Genomic DNA, 27,601 nt, shown 5'->3' on the forward strand with positions numbered 1-27,601 from the left:
AGCGCTAAGAGCAGAAACTTGCAGAAAAGCATACCATTTTTTTATTCGCTTTGAACGTCCGCTTTTATATTCCGAGAAATATATTGCCATCCCCATTTCGTTTTCTATCAGTCAGGATGTCTTGGACTGGGATTTGCGCGACTTACTTTTTCAAAGTATGTGGGTGTGTGCATTAAAATGAGCGGTGTTCCACAGCAACGACTTAAGCAAATGACAAGCGACATTGCAGGCGTACGTTTTACAGTGCTCATGTAGCCACCTATCCCAACTAGAAAATACTTCAGTATGACTGCGAAACGATGTTTACGCAAAGAGTCTTTTTCTTCAAATCTGCACTTTACTCCAGCTTAGGTTTCAAAATTCAGCTGTGCAGAAAGCGAAAGAAAACAGTAGAAAATGTTTTCCCGGAGAGTGCGAGGAATTTTTGCATTCTGAAACTTTAGTGCGCTTATATTTCGCAGCTTCTTCCGCCAGCTCAAGTTTTATTCTTAATTTTTCGGTTATACCCGGACCAATCGGCTTCCGTTTCGCTGCATAGAATCAGTGTTTCTTTTTTTTTTAAACATATATGGATTTAAAAACTGATCACTCAAGCAAGTTCTACGTCTCGAGCGTTTGCTTGTCTGTGTGCGCGTGCGCAAAGCTTCTTCCAACTCCTTACGTTCCATTTTCAGCGCAGCTTGTACTTCTTGTGCCGTCCTTTAGCTTCTCATCATTTTTTAAGCATTGATGCTTCCGTCTGAGAAGGGCTCTTTCTCGTCTTAAAGACGCGCTGGCGGGTGCACCTACTCGAGTGCGCAAGGGGTCGGCAGGGAGTGGCTTGGCTGTTTTATTCTCTGCTTTATCGATGTTCAAACACGACCGAAAAGGCACTCGTGGATGCGTGGCCGCAGCTGAGGCAGCCGCCATGGAAAGATGCTCCTCCGAAAAGAGAGCCAGGGCTCGCAGCGCCGGGTTCCTCTTCGGGGAGGAAAGCCTTTACCGAGCGCAGGGTGGCAGGAAATGCAGTCCCGAGAGGCTTCGACGATCGCTCTCCGAAGGTCCTTGGTCCCGGTGCGCGCGCCGTGTAACGATAACAGATGAACGCGACGAGGCCACGAGAATTCTGATGGATATCGTGATATGTCTGGCCGGTTCGGTCTTTCGAGGGTCGATGTCACGGTTCCTGGCGGAGGAAGAGTGGCAGCATACACCAAGAAAACGAGAGTTTGAAGCCGTACCAAGAATTACAACACAAGTTTTCCACACGAGAAAAGTGTATTATATTTGCGCGACCCTGTCCCTTGCCCGTAGCTATGAGACATAATCGGTGTATCTCTAAATCAGGGCCAGGCCAGGGCCGACCTCTCCACCTTTCCCTCATTAAAATTTCTTTCTCTCTCTCTCTCTAAATCAGATATTACTACACGGCGGCATTCTTGTCACTGAAAAAGCCCAGAGTCAAAGAAAAGGAAACTGAAGGCCTAGATTTGATTAGCCAAGTACTTTTCTTGATCTTTTGCTCTGGTGTTGGTCAACAGCCATACTCATAAAGAAGGAAAGATGGTGAGATAGAGTCACATAACAAACGTTATTATGAACATTGGATTCTTACAGGTACTTGAACTGATTTCAAAAGTCAGTCCCGGTTTCGAAGCAAGCTTGATGAGGGCTTTCATGCTCCCAGTGTCGCAGCCGGGGCAGCATGACCTTGGAATATCATCTATCTGTCGTATGTTGCGGAAATGGATGTACGGTAGAGATGCTGTGCGCATTATCTCTGGTTTTCATTACAAAAATGCGTATCAAGAGAATAGGGAAGGGGGGGGGGGGGGGGTGATGAGTGTCAGCAAGAAGATTTTCTTAGTAAACAACGCAAGGGACCATGTTAGTCAGACTGATATTTCTGGTAATTATCATATGCGTTACTGAGTTGGGTGAGAGTGAGGCAGAAAATAAAATGCGCAGGCATTCTTTACAATGTGGACAGCTCTGTTTCCATCATTTTTGAGGATATCGTCTTATGGAAGTTCTTTCCTGGTTTTATTGACCTTCAGGAACAGTCCTTAACACGCATGTGCGTCTGCATATGCGTGATCCACTCCGAAGAGGTGATTCCTTTTCTAAAACCGTCGAGCTACTACAAGCGAAACACAGTTCACCATAAGAGGCGTTGTCGACGAACGCATTGACCTTCTAGCTTTTCGTGGATGCCGTGCAGCAAAAAGCTTTCATCCAATGTGAGCAAGAAGCCTATCGACGCTGATAAACACTTGATATTCCACTATGCGCACCTCGTGAGGCACAAACACTATATCTAGTAGCCTTTCGGCTTTCTCTAACTGCTAGGTTTATTACCTCGATATTATGTGCGTTCTCGTATACAAAAAAGCGCATCAGTCTTTTGTTTTCCCTTCGCGACGGCTGTCTCGTCAAAGCTGCGTGAATCCAACCGCTGTATCCTGCGCAAATGTGAGAGCACGCAGTGTTGCTCCACAAAAATTTCACTCCTGCCAATGTCCTGATTTCAATAACCCGTACTGAAGATTTCCAATGATACTAAAGCTACTTACTTTGCGACTAATTGCAATAGCTGAGGGCAAAAAGGGCACGTTAGGGGGTGTAAATCAGTGACGTTCTGCCCGACGGGAAATAGCACGCTGCTGGAACGGACGAGTCGCGTGGGTGCCTATTACTCTGGCAAGGACGTCGGTTGCGCGCGTTAACTAGCCCTCACGGCTCTCGATCATCTGGCCTGGAATAAAGGCAAAAGCCAGAAACTGAAGAAAGAACAAGAAAGAGAATAAAATCAGGAAGCAGGCGTGTGTATGTCTGATAGCACTGACAGTAACCTCATTAGTGTTCGTCAGAAGTGAAGGGTGCCCTTGCGGCACCGGGGCAAAAAATAAAGAAAATAGCGCCTACCGTTCAATACAAAACCGTAGGGAAACTTTCAATGCGGCAGGTCGGGATTGTAGACAGTAGCAGTTTGAAACTGTATCGGTGCAGACGTGAGTTGACTGAGATAGAAACAACGACCATTTGCGAGTGAACCGACGGCTGCTGCTTCATTCGTTTTACAGCTTCGAGAAGAAAAAAAATGAGCTTCGGTGTTGTTGTTTGACCTGACTATCGTCAGGCGGCGTGCAGCGTTGCGGTACATTACGCGGGAGCACTTGCGTCGCACTGTGCCCAACTGTAGTGACCCCTACTGGAACATGCGGGGCTTTGACGTTACCGAGCTACGTGAACATAATGTCCCTGCAGCGCAGAAAAACGGATGCGACGGAGCGCGCAGGTTCAGACGTAAACAAAAAAACCTGTCGTGTGTATCATCTGCAGAGATGCGTGAAATGTGTGGCAGTTACGCTTTAAGGCATGAGGATTTCGACTACTGCCCATTATGCTAATTATGTTTTAGCGAGTATGTTGTTATGTTGCTGGGTTCAATTGTTCTTATAGTTCAACCCCACCCACTTACCGATCTTGAGTGCCGCAGTATTCTACCCAGGTTCATATTGACCACATCACCTTCCGCGTCGCACTCTCCATAGTGTCATCGCCGTGTGCTTTGCGATGTGAGTACGCGTTACAGAACCCCGGGTAGAAGTAGTTAATTCGGAGCCCTCCACCAAAGCTTTCCTCATAGCCTACGTGTTAGCCTCGGGACCTCATACGCCATATGCCATCGGTGTACACTCTGGCATATTCTGTAAACAATAAAAGAACATAAAATGAAGTGCGAGCAATGTTGCGTCATTTGCGGAGCCTCTTAAAACGCAGGTCGATGGCCAACAGCAGTGGTCTGGAGTGCGAGACTTCCCTTAACCGATTACAAACACACGATCACGTGCAGAACAGGGGTTCATACAATGAAATATTCACTATTCTGAAATTCGTTCAACTAAAATATTTTTGTTTCGGGATGGATACAGAAACTGCTAAGCATTGTTGAAGTTTTCACAATTCCGAAATAGTAGTAGAATTGAAAGTATTTCAAGTGCATACACATGCTTCGCAATCCATATTTTGGATCTATTCTGATCGTTTTCTCCTTCAACTAATGATCATCGCTGTTGGAAAATTATCGCAAAATCTAAGCTAGTCCGTCACATCGCTCCTTCGTTTCTGAAATTAACGCACCGGCTTACGACTGGAGCACTTTAACCGCCGAGGGTGAATCAGAACGTTGTAATCTATGACTTTGATGTGCCAGACTTAGTCTCCTCGTTTTCCTGGCAGCCAGAGCAGGAAATGAAGGAATGCAGAAGAAAAGCCAACCTCGTTGATGGCATCATTCCGACGCAGTACATCTTGCTTATTGAAATACTTTCGCGAAAACTTATGCACAAGGCAGACTTATCCAGAAGCGCCCGAGGGGTTTTATATGCGCTGTTTACCTGTCACATTTATTGCGGAATCTCCCTTTTCTCATCGCGAAGCATGGCTTCCCCGTGTTCACTTCCCCAGGACGACCCGTGCGACCTTTCCTTTTGGTGAACACACCAAGGCTCTCTTTACCTTTCTCGTATCCGAGAAAGTTATAACTCCTCACTAATAAAAAGGAGCAAATGCAACGCTCTGAATTCGTTTTTTTTTTCTGCGTTTCGTAAGAACTTATTTCTGCGGAACCTGTCACAGCAAACAACATTGTTTGATGAGACGACTCTGTACATAAAGCTTCTTGTCCAGCCAGACAAATAATGCTCCCGACGTCAGGTGCTATGATTCCCGACCTTTAACTTTATATAAGCAGCTTCCTCTGGCTGCTTCGCTGAAAAGGCACGTTGATGTTATTAAACGGTAATCAGTATATATGCCATTAGTTGTATCTCTCGTACCGATGATGAATAAAACGAAAGCAAGCTTGGATCGAGGGCAACTGCAACCATTAGGCGCGTAGTTGTTTGTGTTGAGCTTCCGCCATGTTTGCAGTTCAAAGAGTGCGCTGCTTAACAGGAAAGAGTAAATAGAAAGGAAACCAGGACAGAGGTGGGCCTGCAGTTGTAATCGCATGGTCCTTTAAAACTAATCTTGCTCCAGGGTGTGTTGCCGTGAACAATGAAATTTTGTCATCAGGCGGCCGCTAATACTCGGAACAAAATACAATGAAAACTAGATGCAAAGAAGCCAAAGGGCTCGTGCCTGCCTTGTGCTCCACTGACTTCACTGCACCGCCCTCGGGCTATAGGGCATCAACATGTTGGGGGCGTGTGTGTCGTGGGCCCATTGAAGGTACGTTAGGTATCACACTGCTTCCTCGGGGCGCATATTGATCATTGCAGGGCTCTTTCGAGATATCAGCTCAGAGCGCCTTTTTTGTCTTGGTCTTTAGTCTGGTGCACTGGGTGCCAGAAAGCGCAGAATAAATAGAGTGCCTTTTCTTGTTTACCCCTGCTGCAGCTGTCTTCTCAGCAAACTGGAGCACAAGCCGGCAAGAATGAATGCGCCGCCGAATAAATTTTGTTTTTGTCTGTGTTTTTTTTTCTTGCTTGAGCTTTTCTTTTCCCTCAGAAAATTAGCGGAGCCCTCATGTCATTTCGCATCTGAACAGGTGCCGCGAGATTTTATTCCAAACAGGAGGGTGAATAAAATAAGAGGTGCGTTTATACATAACCAAATGAACTACACAAGAAAAGTAAGCCTCAAGCTATGGGGCTGTCTACGTGCCATTTACACTGGTTAGAGAATTGATATTCTTTCGCGTCTTCTAAGGCGAATTTTATTTATTTATTTATTTATTTATTTATTTATTTATTTATTTATTTATTTATTTATTTATTTATTTATTTATTTATTTATTTATTTATTTATTTATTTATTTATTTATTTATTTATTTATTTATTTATCCTGCCCAGGTGCAGATGCAGAACAAACAACAAACTGCGATCCCTTTGAATACACCAGTGCATTTATATGGCAAGGCCAGACTTAATAATCTATTACTGATTACTGAAATTTTAACGCCATCAGCATTATCGGCAGCAGCGTCATTATGTGCACATGAATGGTCATTCTGCAGTGCTTGGAGAAGTTGCATGCTCGTAGAAAACGGACTTCATTCCAGGAAGGGAATTTGTTGGAATTGGCTTCTCAGTTATAACAAGAGAAGCATACCTCCGCCTGGTTATTCTCTGTTCGTTCTTTTTCTCCCCCGGTTTCTATGCGATACGTTGTTATCGTCCTTTGACCTCTGTTTCTCTTTGTTTTTTTTCCTCGCGAAACGCGGGCTTTGGTGCTGAACTTACCCTCTTCCCTTCCTCACCCTCCACCCCTTCCCTTCCTACTGTCACGCTATAAAAACCTGCTTCAGTCAAAAAAAGAGAAAGAAATAGGTGCACAGAGACGGCTCAATATCCTCTTCAGACCCTGCGTACATCATAATGCAGATTTGACTTTTACGGGGTTATTAAAAAGCGTATCAGTTCTTCAACCCAAGTGCAAAGTCGGAGAGTAATCACTGTGCTCGTTCGCAGTCAACTTTTCAACAGCAACAAAGGTGCCCTGAGCTACCTTCAAAGTATACCTTGTTTTGCCAAAAATCAACTTTCGGAACGGATCAGCGAAAAAGGTGGAAAGTTACTCCGAAGTTTTTCGGGTATCACTATGTCAACATTCATAATATTAATTTAAATATGTACTCTGCCGTGTATTCCGAGAAAGAACACTTAGACCTGCGGCTGAATTTTTTCTCTAGATTTACGAAAACACGAAGATGTCATAACTCTGATTAACTCAAAAAATCCTAGTGTCCACCATATAGGACACCGCTTTTTCGCGCAGTAACTGCAAAATTTTATTCTTTGAAATCTTTTGCCCGCTATTGTAGGTTCAGGAGGCTCTAAATGTTTGCCGGATAAGCGTTGCGTTGTTTGCTTTAAGTTTTGTGCGTTGTGTGCGTCTGAAGGAGACGCCAGGCTTCCCTGGAAGCAGGGAGCTGATTGTACCGTACCGACTACATTGTGATTCTGCAACAGAAACAAACAAGGTTTGCACATTGACATGAAACAACCATCATGCGGGATAAGAAACGTGACATTAGAGTCGATGTCAAATGTTTCCAGCTTTGCCACACGCAATAGGTAGAGCATTTGCCAAGTGTGCTACATTGTAGGGCGACTCAAAAGTCAGTGATGAGAAAATTGTATATCAAAAGACCGATTCTGAATTCTGGAGTGAAATAAGTTTGAGTTTGCTTTATTTCTACCACATATGTGCAGTCATAGTATTTTACTAGGTGCGAAAAACATTTTATATCAAAAATATTTTATTTTTATTTCCTGACGTCTAGAGATATAGGGGTTAACGGTCACAAACCGAACTTTTTCTCAGGACTGACGAAGATATTCTACCGGAAGTCTTGCTGTTCTTCCCACTAACAATGCACAGACATGCTGGATTCCGTCACAGGTGCTTTTTTTTTTTTTTCCTGTTCGAGACTCCTGCCATCGAGTTGCACTGCCAGATCCACTAAAATACAAGCAACGCATCTTGGTTTTCTTCTCATATTTCAGTATTTTGAAGCAGTCGGCGCCAGTGCTTGCACGGGGCTGGGTACTCGCGGGGTAGAGGGAAAAAAAAGCAAGAGCAGAGATTTTCACGGCCGCCGCGAGATATCGAAGTGACAGCCATTCAATCAATATATAACAGCCCCTCTTCGGAAGAGCCAACTCTCTCCGATCGTCAGGAGAACCGGGCTCAGGGGGCGAGGGTGCACAACGTTGGGAGCATTGGAGGAGAAAGGTGAAAAGAGAGAGAGAGAGAGAGAGAGAGGGAAACGGAGCGCAGTCTCACCCGCGACTGTTTCGCGCCGCGCATGTTTGGTGTCGCTGGGCTCGTCGCCGACGCTCCCTCGGTGTCCGCGGCGGGAGCACGGCCGGAGTTCAAATTGGGCTCCGCGCGGCTCGTCGATCGCAGATGGCGCCTGGCCGACGGTCGCGACGGGCCCTGACAGCGACCGAGTGATCGACCACGCCGCGTGGCCACGCGCTTCGAATCGACCTCGTTTATTGGCTCGCCGCTGTCGACTCGACGCGCTCATCTGGCTAATTGCACCCGCCGACTCCGCGCAAATCGTCTGCCGCTGGCGAAGGTCCAGCTGAAGTCATTTGCGTGAAATCGCCTGTCGCTTCCGGTGGAAGAGGAGTACACGGCCATTTCCTGTTTATACTTTTCTCGCCTTGACGTGCTTGGGGAGCAACTCACTACGACACCAGGTCGTTTACATGCCGTTCACTGGGCGTCGTCTGCTACCAGGATGCAGACGACAGCGATGAAGACTGTGCTTCGTACCGGCAGCGGGGCAGCTTCGGTGAATGTGGTGTTACAGATCTTGCTCCTTTACTCGCTTGTGTCGTCGGGCTCCCAGAAAGGTAAGCTATGTTGAAATTAACCAGTCTTTATGAAAACTGGATTTGCTCTCCGCATTCTAACGCAGCGTTAGCATAAATTGGTCTACTGGAACGAAAATGTATGCAAACTATTCGAGTATATGGTGGTGCTCGTTTAATTTTGCTAAGTTACAGCAGTGAGAAAGCTTACAAAACAAGACGAGGATAGTCCCGAATTTGAGGTTTGCTATAAAATTTGCAAAAGAAGTTCTCATGATGTTTTTATGATAAATTGCATGATAATCCGCGATTTGCTACTACTCAAAAATGATAATATTGATACATGCATTCGAAGAAGAGACAGAAGTAGCGCATGCGCTAGAAGAGGAAGAAGTTAGTTGGCTCTCTCGCGCGCGCTCGAACCACTAGGGGACCGCCGCAGGTTTTTCGTCTCTGCGCGGGTGTTCTTTTTGGCGTTGCACGCTACAGTTTGGTGGAGGTGCGGGGTACGCTTCCCGACCTGCAAACTCCGTACAGCGTCACTACGGACCTCACACCGGTTCACCAGCGACCCAGCCGCCGTCTCCGCGGAGAATCGCCTGAATTTGGGCCCCTTCCCCCGCCAACAAGGACGACGCAGCCTCGACCGCCGAGTCCAACTGACATGGCCACTGACACCAGGACCCAGCCGCCGATCCAGCCTCTACCGTCGAGTCCAACTGCCATGGCCGCTGACACCAGGCCCCTGGCGCCGATCCTTTGCCACCCACCGCGAACACCGCCATCTTTTCACGGTGACGTGTTCGAAGACGCTGAGGACTGGCTGGAGACGTTCGAGCGGGTCGCACGCTACAACGGCTGGTGCGACGAGCGCAAGCTGAATAACGTCTACTTTGCCCTGGAAGAGTCTGCTCGGACGTGGTTTGAAAACCACGAGGCTACACTTCCCACCTGGGAGACGTTTTGCCGGAGTCTCCTGGCTACGTTCCCCAACGCTGACCGCCGGGAGAAGGCCGAAACTGCGCTGCACTCCCGAAATCAGCGCACGAACGAAAGCGTGCGCATGTACACCGAAGACATGACCCGTCTTTTCAAGCGCGCCGACCCCAACATGACAGAGGAGAAGAAGCTGCGCCATCTCATGCGTGGGGTTAAGCAGGAGCTGTTCGCGGGCCTCGTGCGCAGCCCACCCCGCACGGTGGCGGAATTTCTAACCGAGGCGACCACGATGGAGACGACGCTGCAACAACGGGCCCGCCAGTACAACCGCGACATCAACTGCATGGTGCCCGAAGGCTTTTCGTCGTGTCTCGGCGGCAGTGCAGACACCTTGCGTGAACTAATTCGCTCCGTTGTCCGGGAGGAACTGCAACGGATCCATCTGCCTCAGGTTGCACCTGCGCCGCTGGCAGCGCTGTCCGAAGTTGTCAGGGACGAGGTGCGACAGGCTGCGCAGGCACCTCCTGTCCCCGAAGCGCCATCCCGATTCGATGACCGACCCACGTACGCATCTGTTGTACGTCGCACGACAGGCTACGGTCCCATTACCCCAACGCCTGGCGTGAGCAACATCGGCACATGTCACGCAAGCGTGCCTGGCTACGGTGTGACCCCGTCGACCTCCGTGAGTAACATCGCCACGTATTCTGCAACCGCATCTGCTACAGCTGGGCCACGCCCTCGCAAGTCGGATTTGTGGCGTACACCGGACCGCAGGCCTCTCTGCTACCACTGTGGGGAGCCTGGTCACCTCTACCGCGCCTGTCCGTACCGCCAAGTGGGCCTTCGCGGTTTCCATCCCGACGCACCCTGCCCTCAGAACGGCGAACGACCGCATGAGATTGCACAGCATCTCTGGGCACGCCAGAACCCTGCCTACTCTGGAAGGCGCGAGTCCCGTTCCCCTTCGCCTCTCCGTTATCGCTCTTCCAGCCCTGGCCGCCAGAGTAGCTCTGCTGGCCGTCGCTCGCCGAGTCCGCGTCGGGAAAACTAACACCAGCGACCTCTGGAGGCAAGGCCGCTGACGTCGGGACGTGTCAAGATCCTCCATCGCGGAACCCTCGAGCCGACGATACCCGGACAGAGAGAGGCAGCGACAGTATCAGATACGCTGCATCCGATTTGCGTGTGACAATTGATGGCACTGACATTACCGCGCTGCTCGATACCGGTGCTGATTACTCTGTTATGAGCCGTGCCTTCGCTGGAGAACTTAAGAAGGTTCTGACACCGTGGACGGGGACCCCCATTCGCACCGCTGGTGGCCACCTAATTTCCCCTGTGGGCAAGTGCACGGCTAGAGTTGGGATTAGTGGTTTTACGTACGTTGGTGAATTTGTCGTACTCCCCGAGTGTTCCAGAGACTTGATTCTGGGGATCGACTTCCTGCAGTCGAACGGCGCTGTGATTGACTTTCAGGAGGCACGTGTCACGTTCTCGACCAAACAGGCCGTGGCGCGCTTTGACTCCCGCGATCCCTGCAGCAACGCTCTGCGCATTGTCGAGAACGACGTCACGGTGCCGCCGCGGTGCAGTGTTCTGGTGCTCGTGCGGAACGACCTCTTTCATGACTACGAGGGCCTAGCGGACAGCCATAGTCCACTGCTGCTTAAGCGGGGACTTGCCGTTGCAAGAGGTCTCGTCCAACTACGTGACGGCCGCACCCACGTCCTCCTGACTAACTTTGCCAACGAATATCAGCACCTGGCCAAAGGCATGGCTATTGCCTTCCTCCACGACGTTGCTGAGGTTCCAGGTTTGTGCACCGTGGGAGGACCCTCTCCGGAGTATGCTGGCCCACATCACGTTCTTCAGTCAGTCAGAATAAATCCTGCCTTACCGTCGGTTCAGAGGGATCTTCTGTCGGCCCTCTTCGCAGAATTTGCGGACTGTTTTGCTACGTGCTCGAAGGTCGGCCGAACTCCACTCGCCAAGCATCGTATCATCACTGACGAGACTACGCGACCCGTCTGCCAGCGCCCATATCGTGTTTCCCCGGTGGAGAGAGAAGCCATTCAGAATCAGGTTGCCGAGATGCTTGCAGACGATGTCATTCAGCCGTCCACCAGTCCGTGGGCATCGCCTGTGGTTCTTGTCAAAAAGAAGGACAATACTCTGCGTTTCTGCGTGGACTACAGGAAACTTAACAGCGTGACCAAAAAGGACGTTTACCCGCTGCCCAGGATAGATGACGCGCTCGACCGATTGCGGAACGCCAGATACTTCTCGTCATTGGATCTTAAAAGCGGGTACTGGCAAATCGAAGTGGACGAGAGAGACCGGGAGAAGACGGCTTTCGTGACGCCTGACGGCCTCTATGAGTTTAAAGTGCTCCCATTTGGTCTGTGCTCAGCACCGGATACTTTCCAACGCATGATGGACACTGTCCTCTCCGGCTTGAAATGGCAGTCCTGCCTGGTGTACCTGGACGATGTCGTTATATTTTCGCCCACCTTTGACCAACACTTGGAGCGGTTGCGCATTGTGCTACAAGCGCTCAAATCCGCGCAACTCACCATCAAAGCCGAGAAATGCCATTTTGGCTTTGAGGAACTCCGCTTTCTTGGTCACGTTGTCAGCGCACAAGGTGGTCGCCCGGACCCTGACAAGACTGCTGCCGTCTCAGGTTTTCCACGCCCAACTGACAAGAAGGCCGTTCGCCGGTTTTTAGGCCTGTGCTCCTATTATAGGCGCTTTATTCAAGATTTCTCGAAAATCGCGGAACCGCTGAACGCACTGACCCGTGACGACACGCCCTTCCTCTGGGGGACCGACGAAGAGGCTGCATTTGTCGAGCTTCGCAGCCGTCTGCAAAGCACTCCGATACTCGGCCATTTCGACGAGCATGCTGCCACGGACATCCACACTGACGCCAGCAATGTTGGCCTTGGTGCAGTACTGATTCAGTGGCAAGACGGTGCAGAACGGGTCATCAGTTATGCTAGTCGGACACTTACGCGCTCCGAGACCAATTATTCAACGACGGAGAAAGAATGTCTTGCAGTGATATGGGCCATCTGCAAGTTCCGACCGTACCTCTACGGACGACCCTTCCGTGTGGTAAGCGACCACCACTCCTTATGCTGGCTGGCGAGCCTCAAAGATCCCTCAGGACGCTTGGCTAGATGGAGCTTACGCTTGCAAGAATACGACTTAACAGTAGTTTACAAGTCTGGCCGCAAGCATCAGGATGCGGATTGTCTGTCGCGCGCGCCTATCCCAATCAATACCGAAGAAACCACCGATGATTTTCCTTTCCTGGGCTCTGTTAGTACCACCCAAATGGCGCAGCTTCAGAGGGCGGACACGGAGTTGGCGCCGCTCATCGATTACCTCAAAGGCAGTGAAGCTCCCATTCCGCGTGTTTTTCTTCGAGGGCTTCACACCTTCACTTTACGGTCTGGTGTTCTCTACAAACGCAACTTTGCCAACAGCGAAGAAGTGTTCCTACTCGTCGTACCATCACAGCTGCGGTCTGAGATCTTGAGTGCCTGTCATGATGCACCATCTGCCGGCCACTTTGGAGTCAGCCGTACACTCGCGCGGATTAGACAAAAGTATTATTGGCCCAGGTTACTCCCATCGGTGCGGGCCTACGTCAAAACATGCCGTGAATGCCAACGTCGGAAGACTCCTCCATTGAAACCGGCCGGATTTCTTCACCCCGTCGATCCACCGAAGACCCCTTTCCATCAAGTGGGCATGGACCTCCTTGGCCCATTTCCGAAGTCTTCGTCTGGAAAGCGTTGGATAGTCGTTGCGACTGACTACCTCACACGGTACGCTGAGACCACGTCTCTTGCCAAGGGCACTGCTGCTGAAGTGGCGCAGTTCTTCGTCCACAACATTGTCTTGCGTCATGGAGCACCCGCCGTTGTTATTACTGACCGGGGAACTGCTTTCACGGCCCGCTTAACCCAGTCCGTGATGACTCTGACGCACACGAGCCACCGACGTGCTACGGCGTATCACCCGCAGACAAACGGGTTGGTAGAGCGACTCAACCGCACACTAGCCGACATGCTATCAATGTACGTTGACGTCGAGCATCGAACTTGGGACGCCATTCTGCCGTACGTAACGTTTGCGTACAACACCGCCCTGCAGGAAACAACCCGACTGACCCCCTTTCAGCTTGTCTTCGGTCGCCAGGTGACCCCTCCGTTGGATGCTATGTTGCCCGTCGACCCTTACTGCGACTCTGACGCTGACATCGACGTAGATACCTTCGTTCAGCGTGCTGAGGAAGCGCGTCAACTGGCCCGCCTGCGCATCCACCGTCAACAGGAGGCTGACGCCACTAAGTACAACTGTGGACGCCGTTTCGTCAGTTATGCTCCCGGCGACCTTGTGTGGATTTGGATACCTGTTCGTCGCCGCGGGCTCTCTGAAAAGCTGCTTCGCCGATACTTCGGCCCTTACGAAGTAGTGCGCCGCATCAGTGATGTGACTTATGCAGTTGCTCCCGCCCCGACAGCTTGTTCATCGCGCCGGTCGCACCGAACTGAAGTCGTACACGTTGTTCGCATGAAGCCTTACCACGACCGGCTACCTGACTGAACTGCGGTCCACTGCAGCTGTGTTCTACCCTTTCGCTGACTTTTCACTCCCAGCCGCATCGTGTCGATGCTGCAGAAGAGGGGGGCAGTGATACATGCATTCGAAGAAGAGACAGAAGTAGCGCATGCGCTAGAAGAGGAAGAAGTTAGTTGGCTCTCTCGCGCGCGCTCGAACCACTAGGGGACCGCCGCAGGTTTTTCGTCTCTGCGCGGGTGTTCTTTTTGGCGTTGCACGCTACAATATAGAGCTTGGAGCCATCTTTTCTAATCTGCTCCTTTGTCCTTTGTGACTGACAGCTGCCGTCTCTGACCTCAGGGTTGACAGCCAGTGAGCGTTATCGTTAGTCGGCTGTTGTGGCCGTCGCAGGGCTGGCCAATCGCGAAGAGGAAACATAATGCCACGAAGGAAGGATGCGCCCAAGATGCGATCCCCGCACTCGATTTTGTTCTTCTCGGCTTCTTGCAATCAATTACTTGCATGTTTCACGGATAGCGACGGGGAAGCAATCACAACAAAGGGCGCCTGACACTCACCGCGATGTTCACGGGCTGCTGCCTTCTGAGCAGAGATCGCAAATTCTGAGAGAGAGAGAAAATGACGGCAAGAAAATCCTGTCCGATCTTCGATCTTCTATCTTATTTTTTTTTTTTGTATTAAATCACAAGCTTCCGTTTGAGAGAAAAATAGAACAGAACCAAAGTGGGTGTTCACGGAAGGCGCCAGTTGATCCGCTCCGTCCGACCTTCCAGGAACCCCTCTCCATGACCCGTCGCAGCGTTAGAAACGCTCTCCAGTCCACTCTTCCGCGAGTCCGCTTTATCGACTAACAAGGAAGCTTTCGCGCATCCCTCACTCACTTCCCATTCAACGTTCTCCTCCTTGGTACCGGAAGAGCGGCTTGAACTCTTGTCAGCTTGCCATGCTTCGACGGCAGAACAGAAACACGTATCTGGTCTTCAGGCTTGTGCGACATCTGCGGTTGTTATTGTTGGCGCAGAGTTTATCGAAAGCACATTTCATTCGCTTTGACAAACGGGTTTTTTGTGGGTTGGTAAGGAAGCGTCACACGCCGTAAATTTCACATTAGTGAGCCCTTGTATACTTTGCAAGTGGTTAGTTCAGGTGTAGATAGTTCAGAGAAGATGATGATGGGGACAATGATAATAATGGCCACATTAATAGAAAGCAAAGCAACACTATCTGACTCGGTCAGTGAGGACATACGAATCGCGCCTGCGTACATAGATGCTTGCATGCATGATATTTCTTACATCAGATGTATGTATCATAATTAAAAAGGAAGATTGTACGCCCACTTCAAGAAGGATAGAATACATGAGAAAAAAAGACAGGTAAAAAGAGAGACGATCATGCCAAAGGCTGTTTTAGAAGTAACTTCTCCACAACAAACCAAACAGAAAGTTCACTCCTATTCATGACTTGCTCCACTGAAGCCTATTTCAGTGAAAACAGGACAACTGAACGGCCATTCTTCAGAATGGCAGACTGATGGGCGAGTAGGTGCTTGTTATCGATTGAAAGAGCACTACGACGACAATATACCAAAGACGACAGAGAGGCGAACACGACCAGCTGCTATATATATATATATATATATATATATATATATATATATATATATATATATATATATATATATATTGTAGTGTAGCAGCCGTGCTCGCTCACTGTGGTGAACTGTAGTAGTGAAAGACGACGACGATCCTGAGGTGTGACGCTCGCTCGCAGCCCGAACGCTTGGCCTGCACCTTTGCTGAACGTTGCAAAGCGACCTAGGTTCTGCTCAGCCACAACCCCATCCTACATTTGGTGGAGGTGCTGGGTGGAGGTGCTGGGTGCTGGGAGGCTGCTGTAAGTTCCCCCTCTCGTCCTCATCCTGGAGCTCCGTAGCCGCACCTTACCTTCGCCGCCAGTTATGCCTGAAGTCACCAGCCAGACAGCCTCCATCCCGTCGCCTACCATCCTGTGTTCTGGCGGGCTCCGGCAGCGAGATCCCAGCGTCTTCAGCGGTGCCGACGACCACGATGTTGACGACTGGTTGGCGACTTACGAGCGCGTCAGCGCCCACAACAAGTGGGACGATGCCACCAAGCTTGGTAACGTACTATTCTATCTCAGCGACGTTGCCAACTTGTGGTTCCGCAACCACGAGGCCGACTTGCCTACCTGGTCGTCCTTTAAGACCAGCTTCTCGGAGGTATTCGGCCGCCCAGCTGTGCGCAAACTGCGCGCCGAACAACGCCTCCGCGCTCGCGCTCAGCACGCCACTGAAACCTTCACCAGTTACATAGAAGATGTTCTAGACCTGTGCAAGCGCATCAATCCATCCATGCCGGAGGCCGAGAAAATTAGCAACATCCTGAAGGGCATCTCCGACGACGCGTTCCAAATGTTGCTCGCCAGGAATCCGCAAACGGTGGTGGATGTCATTCAGCTTTGTCAGAGCTATGACGTCCTCAGGAAGCAGAGGAATTCTACTCGCCGTTCCGGAGTCCTCGACGAGTCCCTTCCTGCGCCGGCGGTCTGCAGTCTGGTCTCTGACTCGGCCTCCCTGCTTCCCCAGATCAAGGCCTTCATACGGGAAGAAGTGGCCCGCCAACTGTCCCTACTGCCTGTGTCTGGCGACCCTGCGTCACCCATAGATCCCACCCTTCGACGCACCATCCAAGAGCAGGTCGCCGAAGCTTTGCCCTCTAGCCCTCGGCCTCCGCCTGTGGCTGCCCCCCTCACCTACGCTGAGGTTGCCGCCAGACCCCGACGCCCCGCAGTCTACGTTAACCACCCATCTGTCGCACCGCTACCACCTCCGCCGGCACCTGTCCGTCGTCGCCTGCCGCCTCGCCGTGCCGTCATGAACCCATGGCGTACCTACGACAACCGCCCCATATGTTACTCCTGTGGCTTGCCGGGCCACGTCGCCCGGCTTTGTCGCCAACACCCGCCGAGTTTCCGGGACGAGGCAAGCCCATTCCACTACGACCCTGCGCCTCCCTCGCAACCAGTTCCCTCCGGCACCCCTGCGGACTCCTTCCACCTTGACCGCTCTTCATATTCTTCACGCCGGTCGCCTTCTCCCCGTCGCCGATCTATCTCTCCCATGCGCCGGCGATCACCCTCTCGTCCGGAGGAAAACTAACAGCCGCAGTTCCGGAGGCAAGAACTGCGATTCCATCGAACTGCCCAAGTCCTCCGTCTTCACCTGCGAATGTTATCGAAGTATATGTTGATGGCGTCGCCGTTCTCGCCCTTGTAGACACGGGCGCTGCTGTATCCGTTATTAGCGCAGCCCTTTGCCGTAGACTCCGTAAAGTGACGACGCCTGTTTCGAACTTTTGCCTCCGCACTGCAAGCTCGCACCGCATTCAACCTCTAGCATTATGTACAGCTCGCCTTGTTATCCGGGATGTTGTGTATATCGCCGAGTTTTTCGTGCTGTCCTCCTGTTCTCATGACGTCATTCTGGGCTGCGACTTTCTAACCCTTCATCATGCGATCATCGACTGTGCCCGTGCCAGCATTGAACTGTCTCCGCTCTGCGCTACTCTGCCGTCCGACACCTCTCTCCGCCTCGGTAAAATGCTGGTCGCTGCAGATACTGACATCCCTGCCTTCTCTGCTGCCCTGGTTCCCCTCACTTGCGCCTGCGATCCTGATTCAACTGTTCTCTTTACTCCGACCGATGCCGCTGCCCGTCGCCACTGTTTCCTCCTTCCGTTCGCTCTTCTGACTGTCTGCGATGGCCACAGCGCAATCTATGTCACGAACCCTTTTTCTTGTCCATCAACGCTTCTCCGCGGCGAATGCCTGGGCCATGTAGAATCAGTCGATCACGCTCTTCCATACTCCGTCTCTGACGAACCTGCCCCTCTCCAGATAGATGCCATTGGTTCGCCTCCTGCTACGCCAAACGTAGACACCGTTTCTGTTTTTTCCCGATCTATCGATGCCAGCCTTTCGCCGCACCAACGTGATCAGCTCGTCGCATTACTTCAACGTTTCCGTACGTCCTTCGACTTCCCGCACAGCTCTCTTGGCCGCACATCCGTCGTCACACACAGCATTGACACCGGAACGCATGCCCCTTTGCGCCAGCGTCCTTATCGCGTGTCGGCCCCTGAACGCACCGTCATTACCAAGGAAGTGGACGACATGCTTCAGCGCGGCGTAATCCAGCCTTCTCACAGCCCCTGGGCCTCTCCCGTTGTTCTCGTGCGGAAGAAGGACGGATCCATCCGCTTTTGCGTTGATTACCGTCGCCTCAACAAGATTACGCGCAAGGATGTGTATCCACTTCCCCGTATTGACGATGCCCTCGACTGCCTGCAAGGCGCAGAATTCTTTTCCTCATTGGACCTCCGCTCCGGCTATTGGCAGGTGCCCATGGCTGCTGCTGATCGGCCAAAGACGGCCTTTGTTACGCCTGACGGCCTCTACGAATTCAACGTCATGCCGTTCGGCTTGTGCAATGCGCCGGCCACATTCGAGCGCATGATGGACACAGTTCTCAGCGGACTCAAGTGGCACACGTGTCTGTGCTATCTGGACGATATCGTCGTCTTTTCTCGAGACTTTTCGTCCCACCTGGCCCGCCTCGAGCGTGTCCTGCAATGTTTGACCGACGCCGGCTTGCAACTGAATTTAAAGAAGTGCTGCTTCGCAGCCCGGCGGCTTACCATCTTGGGCCACGTCGTCTCCAAAGAAGGCGTCCTTCCCGATCCTGCAAAACTGCGCGCAGTCGCCGAGTTTCCCCGACCCACCTCCCTGAAAGAGCTGCGTAGCTTCATCGGGCTGTGCTCTTATTTTCGCCGCTTCGTACGCAATTTCGCTTCCATCCTGTCACCCCTGACTGATCTGCTTGCCGGCGACACCAGCCTCTCGTCTTGGACACCAGACTGTGACGCGGCGTTCACAACGCTTCGGCGCCTGCTTGTGTCCCCGCCGATCCTCCGCCATTTCGACCCCAGCCTGCACACTGAAATTCACACTGACGCCAGCGGCGTGGGCCTCGGTGCCGTGCTGGCTCAGCGCAAGCCCGGCTGCGCCGAACATGTTGTTGCGTATGCCAGCCGCACTTTGACAAAGGCCGAGCGCAATTATTCCGTGACAGAGAAGGAGTGCTTGGCAATAATTTGGGCTATTGGGAAGTTCCGCCCTTACCTATATGGTCGCCCGTTCTCTGTCGTTACCGACCACCATGCCCTCTGCTGGCTGTCGTCCCTCAAAGACCCTTCAGGCCGTCTTGCTCGTTGGGCGTTGCGCTTACAAGAATACGACATTGAAGTCATCTATCGATCTGGCCGTAAGCATTCTGATGCCGACGCACTATCGCGGTCCCCGCTACCTTGTGACTTAGACTCCACATCTTTCGCCACCGCTGATGCGTCCTCCCTTGATATTGCCGACATGCCGTTTGAACAACAACGGGACCCCTGGATCGCTTCCCTCCTCGCTCTCCTGTCTACACCATCTCAGCGACCTGCGACCCGCACTCTCCGTCGTCAAGCCCGCCACTTCGCAATACGGGATGGCCTCCTTTACCGCCGCAACTACCTTCCCGACGGTCGCAAATGGCTCCTTGTCATTCCTCGCCACCTGCGTTCCGACATCTGCGCCTCTTTTCACGCCGACCCCCAGTGCGCTCACGCCGGTGTGGTGAAGACCTACACGCGCCTTCGACTCCGCTTCTACTGGCGGGGAATGTACCGTTTCATTCGACAATACGTTCGCTCCTGCCCGGAATGCCAACGCCACAAAGCCCCTTCTCGCCGTTCCATTGCTCCGATGCAGCCCTTGCCTTGCCCCATGCGCCCATTCGACCGCGTTGGCATCGATCTCTACGGGCCCCTTCCCATAACTCCGGCTGGACACCGCTGGGTCATAGTGGCAGTCGATCACCTTACCCGCTACGTCGAAACGTCATCTTTGCCATCCGCGTCTGCGCCCGACGTTGCGTCTTTCATCCTGCATCATCTCGTTCTACGCCATGGTTCTCCTAAGGAGCTTCTGAGTGACCGCGGCCGTGTCTTCCTCTCAGACACCGTCGAAGCCCTACTTCGCCAATGCCGCATTGTTCACCGCTCTACTACGGCCTACCACCCTCAAACGAACGGCGTTACTGAACGTTTCAATCGCACATTGACCGACATGATCGCCAAGTATGTTGCCTCGGACCACTCAAACTGGGACCGCATTCTCCCATTTGTAACATATGCGTACAACACTGCCACACAGAGCACAACTGGCTTCTCTCCGTTCTTTCTTCTTTACGGCCGCGAGCCTTCCTGTACCATGGATACCGTGCTTCCGTATCGCCCTGATATCTCCGAGTCTCTTACCCTTTCTCAAGCAGCGACCTATGCTGAAGAATGCCGCCAGCTTGCCCGCTCTTTTACAACGCAAGATCAGAATCGCCAGAAGCACCTTCGCGCCCCTACCAGTCCGCTTCCGTCCTATACCCCAGACTCGCTCGTGTGGCTTTGGGTTCCCTCCACCAGTCCCGGTCTCTCCACAAAACTCATTTCAAAGTACCACGGCCCGTACCGTGTCGTATGCCAGACCTCTCCAGTCAACTACATCATTGAACCGCTTTCGCCGCCGCAAGATGCGCGCCGTCGTGGCCGTGAAACAGTGCACGTTGACCGTCTCAAGCCGTACTACGATCCGCCTACCATCTGTGCGCCCTAAGTCGGCAGGATGCCTCCTTTTTCGCCGGGGGGTAATTGTAGTGTAGCAGCCGTGCTCGCTCACTGTGGTGAACTGTAGTAGTGAAAGACGACGACGATCCTGAGGTGTGACGCTCGCTCGCAGCCCGAACGCTTGGCCTGCACCTTTGCTGAACGTTGCAAAGCGACCTAGGTTCTGCTCAGCCACAACCCCATCCTACATTATATATATATATATATATATATATATATATATATATATATATATATATATATATATATATATATATATATATATATATATATATATCAGAAATAACTTCACAGGACTCATCTCCACAAGGCCAAAAATACCGGTGGTCAGTGGTTATGACGCTAGGCTGCTGACTTCGATCCCGGCCGCGGCGGTCGAATTTTGATGGAGGCGAATTTCTAGTCTCGTGTAGTGTGCGCTGTCAGTGCATGTTAAAGAATCCTAGGTGGTCGAAATTTTCGGAAGCCTTCACTACGACGTCCCTCATAGCCTGAGTAGCTTTGGGTCGTTAAGCCTCCGTAAATGAATCAACGAACAACCAGCAATATGGAAACATGCACACCCCTAAACTAACAAAACAAGACACTGGCGGAGGACATGTGTGGATCTAATTTTTTTTTTTTTGACCCACGCATAAAAGTTTCGCTTCGCTAGAACGAAAGAAGCAAATCATTCAAAAGCAGCGTCACACGCTAGTAGCAAAAGTGTAAGAAGTAAAAACCAATAAATCAACAAAGTCATCAGCAACAAAATTCAGTGGACAACGAGATTAAAGGCTTCTAGGAACAGCCCAAACTTAACAACTTCAAAAAATTCGCGTTACAAGAACGGGTCGAGAAAAGAGCTTTCATTCATATGTAGCGCTAAGGAAGCATCATTGACACACGTGCCGCCTTTCTAATATGAAGCGCCTCCATCATCTCGCGCACAATCACGTGCCCACTCCTGATGATGATGATGGATTTTTATGGCGCAAGGGCATCTGTGGCCAAAGTGCGCCATGGCAGAAGGTATTTTCCTAATGCTCAAGGTGGGGCCAAAGCCCCAGTTCCCAGGCATTTCACCTTTATTAAGCCGAGCACCAGGCCTGGGGCCCATTGTTTCACCGGCGGGCACCCGGTGGCACTGGGGATCGAACCCCGCAACCTCCCGCTTGCGAGGCGGATGCTCAGACGACTAGGTCCCCGCTGCGGTCACGTGCCCACTCCTGCCCAGTATTTACCGCAACTGAGCTTGGTAGTGCTGTGACAAATTAGCCTCATCTTTTCTTTCACAACCTACGGACTACGGACAGCACATAGGCAACATAGCGCCTGGCATGCTTATTGCTGCACTGGGGCTTCTTATGCGCGAAGCGCGACCGTAAGCCGCTCAGCTGTCGTGTCGCAGAGAAAAAAAAAACCGAAAAAACACTAAGGCGATCTTCGATGGTTCGTTTGAATGCGTTAGCATTTTCTGTTGCTGCTGGTTCTGTTGTAGCTAATGCCCGTATATGCGGAATCGGTCACTCCCTACTTCACATTCATAGATCGCTGGGAGTCCTCATACCACTCCTGGCGCAGTGGTGCCGCGGCTAAGCGATGCGCCACTGCCCCGGAAGGTGGCGGTTCCAAACACAGCCACCGGTGGGGCTTGCGAAACCTTGGTTGCAGAGCAACTTCTCGCTGCCATTAATTAATTTAACTGCCACCTACCACGGTGGGCTGGTTGGGATGGCGTCACAAGGTTAGAAACGAGTCAGTCGTCACGCGTCGCAGTGGTTGTCATTTCCGCTTGCACAGATTTTTATAAAGCTAAATCATTAATAAAGGGGGCACATCTTAACTGTTCGCCACTTTCTTGCAGGATATGCACCCCTTGATGCACATAAGGGACCACCCGCTGGTCGATTCGATCCCATCTTCGGCTTGGCTCTTGTTTTGACCTTGACCTTTGAAGCACGGTTTCGGCTACGCCGAACTGTAAGAGAACAGGAGATGCCGTCCAACTGAAGCATTTCAGTCTCATTATTAAAACTGGCCTCAACCGCGTGGGAATGCAGGACCCAAGTAGCGCAATTTCTAGGCAAAGAGAAGCAATCGCGTTTTTCACAGTCTTGGAATGTGCTGAGCCAAAAGGAAGATGGTCTTTCCTTATTGCCTGGAACCAGCATGATTGTCCTTCTAAAAACATGATATGAATATCGAAAAACGGCATGCTGATATTCCTAGGAAGCTCATGGGTAAGGACGAGCCTTTTCTCACGTTATCTGAACACGGAAAAACATCAATGTATGGTTAGCTTTTTATCACTAAGCAGTCATCACCGCATCTAAGAATTCGCTGAACTGGTACGTTGTCAAATATAATTGTTGAGTCATGGTTAACACATGATAAAAAAATTACAAAACACTGGGCCACACAGGAGAAATACCTTGTTTGTTAATCTACCGGGCAGGTTCAGAGGAACCAACGATCGAGCTGAGGTTGAACAAGGGCACTTTCAAGAAGCTATCTACACTTACGACGGCTGAGTTCTGAAAGGCAACAAGCCCACTGGTTTCAATGCACATACACACAGGTTTCAAAAGGTCTGTATGTTTACAAAATGGTATAAGTCCGTAACAATGTTGGTGACTTCCATGTTGTCGCCTTAGCGCACATTCAATCGAGGAAAGACAGACATTCTGGCGCATTTACAAGTGTAAACTAGATTTCTAGGCCGTTCTTTGCGCACACACGCTTCTGCTTAGGCTAAGCCAAAACAATTCCAAGCCACAAATGCATGCGCAAACGACACATTAATATGCCTGTCTTGTGAGAGAGTCGCATTCCCAGAGCTCGCCGCCCTTGGAAAGCAATTACACCCGACTCGCTCGGCGAGACGCAATACGCAGCGCATTCGCGCGTTTGCGTGGCGCACACGCTGCAAACAGGCGTTGTTCTGTGCGAGCATATCCTTTGGATTGTGTAAGAAGGAGTCCAGGAGGCAGGAGGGGAGGGGAGGACTGCTCGCAAATCCTCGACGCGAATTCCGCGCCTTCGCTTTGCTCACAGCACCCCCCCCCCCCCCCCCCCCCCCCCCCCCCCCCCCCCCCCCCCCCCCCGGGCCAACTCGTAAGATAGTAGCACCCCGCGTGAATTTCTCCGCGGTCAGCACCGGCAGGAACAAGGCAGCATCTCCTTCGTTCGTCTGCTTCGTCCGCGCCTCGCTCATCAGCGGCTTTAATGCTCCCTGCCTGATGAGCAAGGCGCGCCTGCCTCCTGCTACGCACGCTGCACTGGCTTCGTGACGCCGTGTCCTCGCACGTCAGAAAGTGGCTCCGTCTCGCGCCCAAAGAGTGTTTCCGTGAACTTTACCCGAGCACCAGAGAGCCGGTGCGAAGTTTCTGGGCTGTGTTGTGCCCAGATGTGGACCTCTCAATGAGTTGGCTGCCGAGGAAAGCACAGGGGCTCAGGTGCTACCAGCTAAATTTAGCGTAGAACTTTATCCAGCTGCAATGCCTGTGTATGAGGCTGTGTTAAGGAGCAAGTTATGTGTGCACAGACTGCTTAACGAGCGTAACCAGCGAGAACTTGTTACCTCGTGTCATTAAAGTAGAACTCTTTATTTTTATCTTTCGGGTATACAAAATAATATGAAGGAACTCATATTGTGCGCGAGCGACATGACCGTTTGTTCACTCAAGTTCAAGTTTTATTTCTTTTCTTATAAAAGGGGAGTCGGGACTAAGAACTGTGGTGACAGCTTAATTGAAATTCCCGACTCCTAGAAGTAACGTTCCCTCGAGGAATGTAACCGCAGGTTCCCCTTCGTGCAATAACCTCTCTTTGTATAAATGTTATATAGGCATATGTTGGAATCCGTAGATCGATCCAGCTAGCCTTTCTCTAGAAAAACAATGAGGATATAAATATATGTGCAAGAAGCGTTAGCACAGCTCTGAAAGGAGTAAATCGGGCTCTATCGAGTCCACTTTATACAAGACTAAATTCAACGCGCGTTTTGTCAGTCAGGAATAAGTGCATCAAACAACCTTGTGCGGAGTTACCGGCCCCAGAACCTGTCAATAAAGTTTGCCTCAGCTGGGCGATTAAACAAAACGTTTTCTTGCTAAAAAAATATATGAGATGGGAGATGCCCATTTTAACTGCAAATTTTTTAACTCAGGCGAGCTATAGAACAAAGAATAATGTTGTAAAGTAATTAATTTTTTTTTTTCATTATTGACACTCATCTGTTCGTCACACCCGCAAATTCAGTATTTTGACGCTTAACATAAAAAAGATAAGAGTGTGGACAAAATATGGCGCCAGTCTTCAAACTATTACTCTAAGGCTGAAATTTCAACTGGAGGCTTCCTGCGGTTTTCCGCTGCTTGAATAAAATAATGCTAAGAGCTTAAGCTCAAAGCGCTAGAACAGCCAACAATTTTAAAAGAAAAACTCTCTCTCTCTCTCCAAATATTTTCACTTTTAAAAGTTCGCCTAAATTTTTACCACGCGATAAAAAACGAGAACAGCCCATCTTTTGCGAAATTCAGCTAAAAGGCTCTCCAGCGCCAATAAGTACAGAACAACAAAATTACGTTACATCCCTCTGATACAAGAGAAAAAAATGAACGTGCAATTAAAGGAGCACAACGTTTGTTTCTAAATCATCACCAAACACACAAAATATTTCACTTTTTACTTATTTATTTATATACCTACGTTGCGCGCCGAGGGCATTATTGCAGGTGGGTATGCCGCAGAAATAGCGACAAATAAGTAAACCAAAATTAACAGTTCATAAGGTAAACGCCCCCGCTCATCTTTTAAGCGCTTTTTATAATTTTATTCTTGAGTACCAGCAGTATGTAGTGCAATGAGCATTGAAAATTGATATTTATTTTTATTCCTCTATCAAACTTGAGATCTCATTAAACAAACGCATAAAAAAGGGAAGTTGCCTAAAAATATCGTTACCACTGTAATTTCACAGCCGAGCCGTTCTGGCTGGTTCAACAGGCCAGCGGCGAGCGGTTCAGTCGGCGAGGGTGAAGCAGGGTTGAACGGGGCAAAAACACCTCCCCTTCTTCCTTTCTTCACCTTGCCCTTCTTCTCTCTTCTTCAAGCTAGTAACAACGTTAATATACATTCTCTTCACTCATCGCCCACTCATTCCAGAACATTTGGGTGATAAGAGAAGAATGCATGCTAATAAGACTTTTACAAGTCACATCATGAACCCTGTAACGTCCTTCGATGTGTTGAGGCGATGCTAGTGACCAATAAAACAGTTTCTTGCAGAAAAGTTTTAGTCTATATTAGCCCAGAAACTAAATATTTCAATTGCTTTAAGAACGTCTTTCATGGTTCGTATTGTCACGTTGTAGTGACGGCAGTCCAGCAGTCAGGAAAACACCAGAAAGACTTGCAAACGAAGCTCTTTATTTGGGCTGACTTGCGCCCGCAAAAGAACTGAATCACTCCGTGGCAGCGTAAGCAACAAGCGTGCTCGTCAGTGGCCAAACTATGAATGCCCGCTGCTCGCGGCATCGTTCAATTTAAAGCCAGCAAGGAAACTTCGAGATAACAGGTCGAGATCATCTAGAGTAATCTAGAAACACGTAGATGCAGCTGTTCATGGCTGTGACCAATCGAGATTAATCCGGTCGCTTCTCGCGTCACGAACAAAAATGATAACACCCCTTTTCTGCGGCCTTGCGCGAACGAACGGACGCTACAATGATACGTGGCATTACCCCCCTTCCAAAGAAGCATCGTCTCGGTGCTTTAAAATGAAAATAAACACGGAGAATGCTAACTTCGAGTCCTTTAGCGTTCATAGTAAGGTTTAAGTGTAGCGGTAAAAGCTTCAAGTCTGGCAGTGTCGTCGTCGTCGGTGTTGTCGAAGTTTTCGTCGTCGTAGTGGTCGTCGTCGTCGTAGGGGTCGTCGTCGTCGTAGGGGTCGTCGTCGTCGTAGGGATCGTCGTCGTCGTAGGGGGTCGTCGTCGTCGTAGGGGGTCGTCGTGGTCGTCGTCGTAGTCGTCGTCGTAGTCGTCGTCGTGGTCGTCGTCGTAGGGGCCGTCGTGGTCGTCGTGGTCGTAGGGGTCGTCGTCGTCGTGGGGTCGTCGTGGTCGTCGTCGTAGTCGTCGTCGTGGTCGTCGTCGTGGTCGTCGTCGTCGTCATCGTCGTCGTCGTAGGGGTCTTCGTAATTGGGGCATAGTCTTGTGTTTTCCTCGATGGAGAATCGTAGTTCTTGCGCTCAGAAGCAACCTCACCTCCAGAGGCTGCTTTACTCAGTTTAACCATCGGGGGCTGGGGGAGCGTCCACGCACTGCGTAGCCTCGGCTAGGAGATACATAGCGCGGTGACAATGGCGACGGGGACGTGATAGGCGGCTCGGCGATGAGTATTCTTCCCGACGCAAAAAACTCCTCGATTTCGGCTGGTCGCTGCCGCATCGGGGTCGTGGGCGTCGTAAGAGGACCCTCGGATTCTCCTGTAGGGGCAGTACCGGAGAATGTGTCGGCTTCTCCGCAGTGGAAGCATAGGGGGCGGCGCTGGTCGGGTGTTCTCCACTAGTCCGCATTTTCCCTAGGCCGTGTGCGACGCTCGTAGGACGGGCGAGTTGGGGCGAGAGGGCGGCGCTCCAGCGCAGCTGGCTAATGGCGATAGGGGCTTGGGTCCTGTCGTCGAGGTGCAGCACGGCGCAATGCTGCGGCGTAAGACATGGCTGGAGGCTCCAGAGGCTGCGTGGTAGACTGGAGTCAGGTCTGCGGTGAATGACTCAGAGGGCTGGCGTCACGACTTGTAGGGGGTGTCCGGAAACAGGGAAGGCTACTCAGCACCTCCACCAGATGTCACGTTGTAGTGACGGCAGTCCAGCAGTCAGGAAAACACCAGAAAGACTTGCAAACGAAGCTCTTTATTTGGGCTGACTTGCGCCCGCAAAAGAACTGAATCACTCCGTGGCGGCGTAAGCAACAAGCGTGCTCGTCAGTGGCCAAACTATGAATGCCCGCTGCTCGCGGCATCGTTCAATTTAAAGC

At 50.9% G+C, this 27,601-nt stretch overlaps 1 protein-coding gene across 1 annotated transcript in view; it reads left to right on the forward strand.

The window, feature by feature from the left end:
* Positions 1-7,876: 7,876 nt before the first annotated feature.
* LOC149365003 (uncharacterized) overlaps positions 7,877-27,601 on the forward strand; it is a 64,059-nt gene continuing 44,334 nt past the window's right edge. The window contains exon 1 of the mRNA XM_089570231.1: positions 7,877-8,352. Within this exon, the coding sequence (XP_089426357.1) occupies positions 8,238-8,352 (115 nt within the window). The 5' untranslated portion in view covers positions 7,877-8,237. The remainder of the gene's footprint in view (positions 8,353-27,601) is intronic.

The sequence above is a fragment of the Amblyomma mixtum genome, chromosome 2 (assembly GCF_055824585.1).
Source record: "Amblyomma mixtum isolate Tamu chromosome 2, ASM5582458v1, whole genome shotgun sequence".
Taxonomy (NCBI): domain Eukaryota; kingdom Metazoa; phylum Arthropoda; class Arachnida; order Ixodida; family Ixodidae; genus Amblyomma; species Amblyomma mixtum.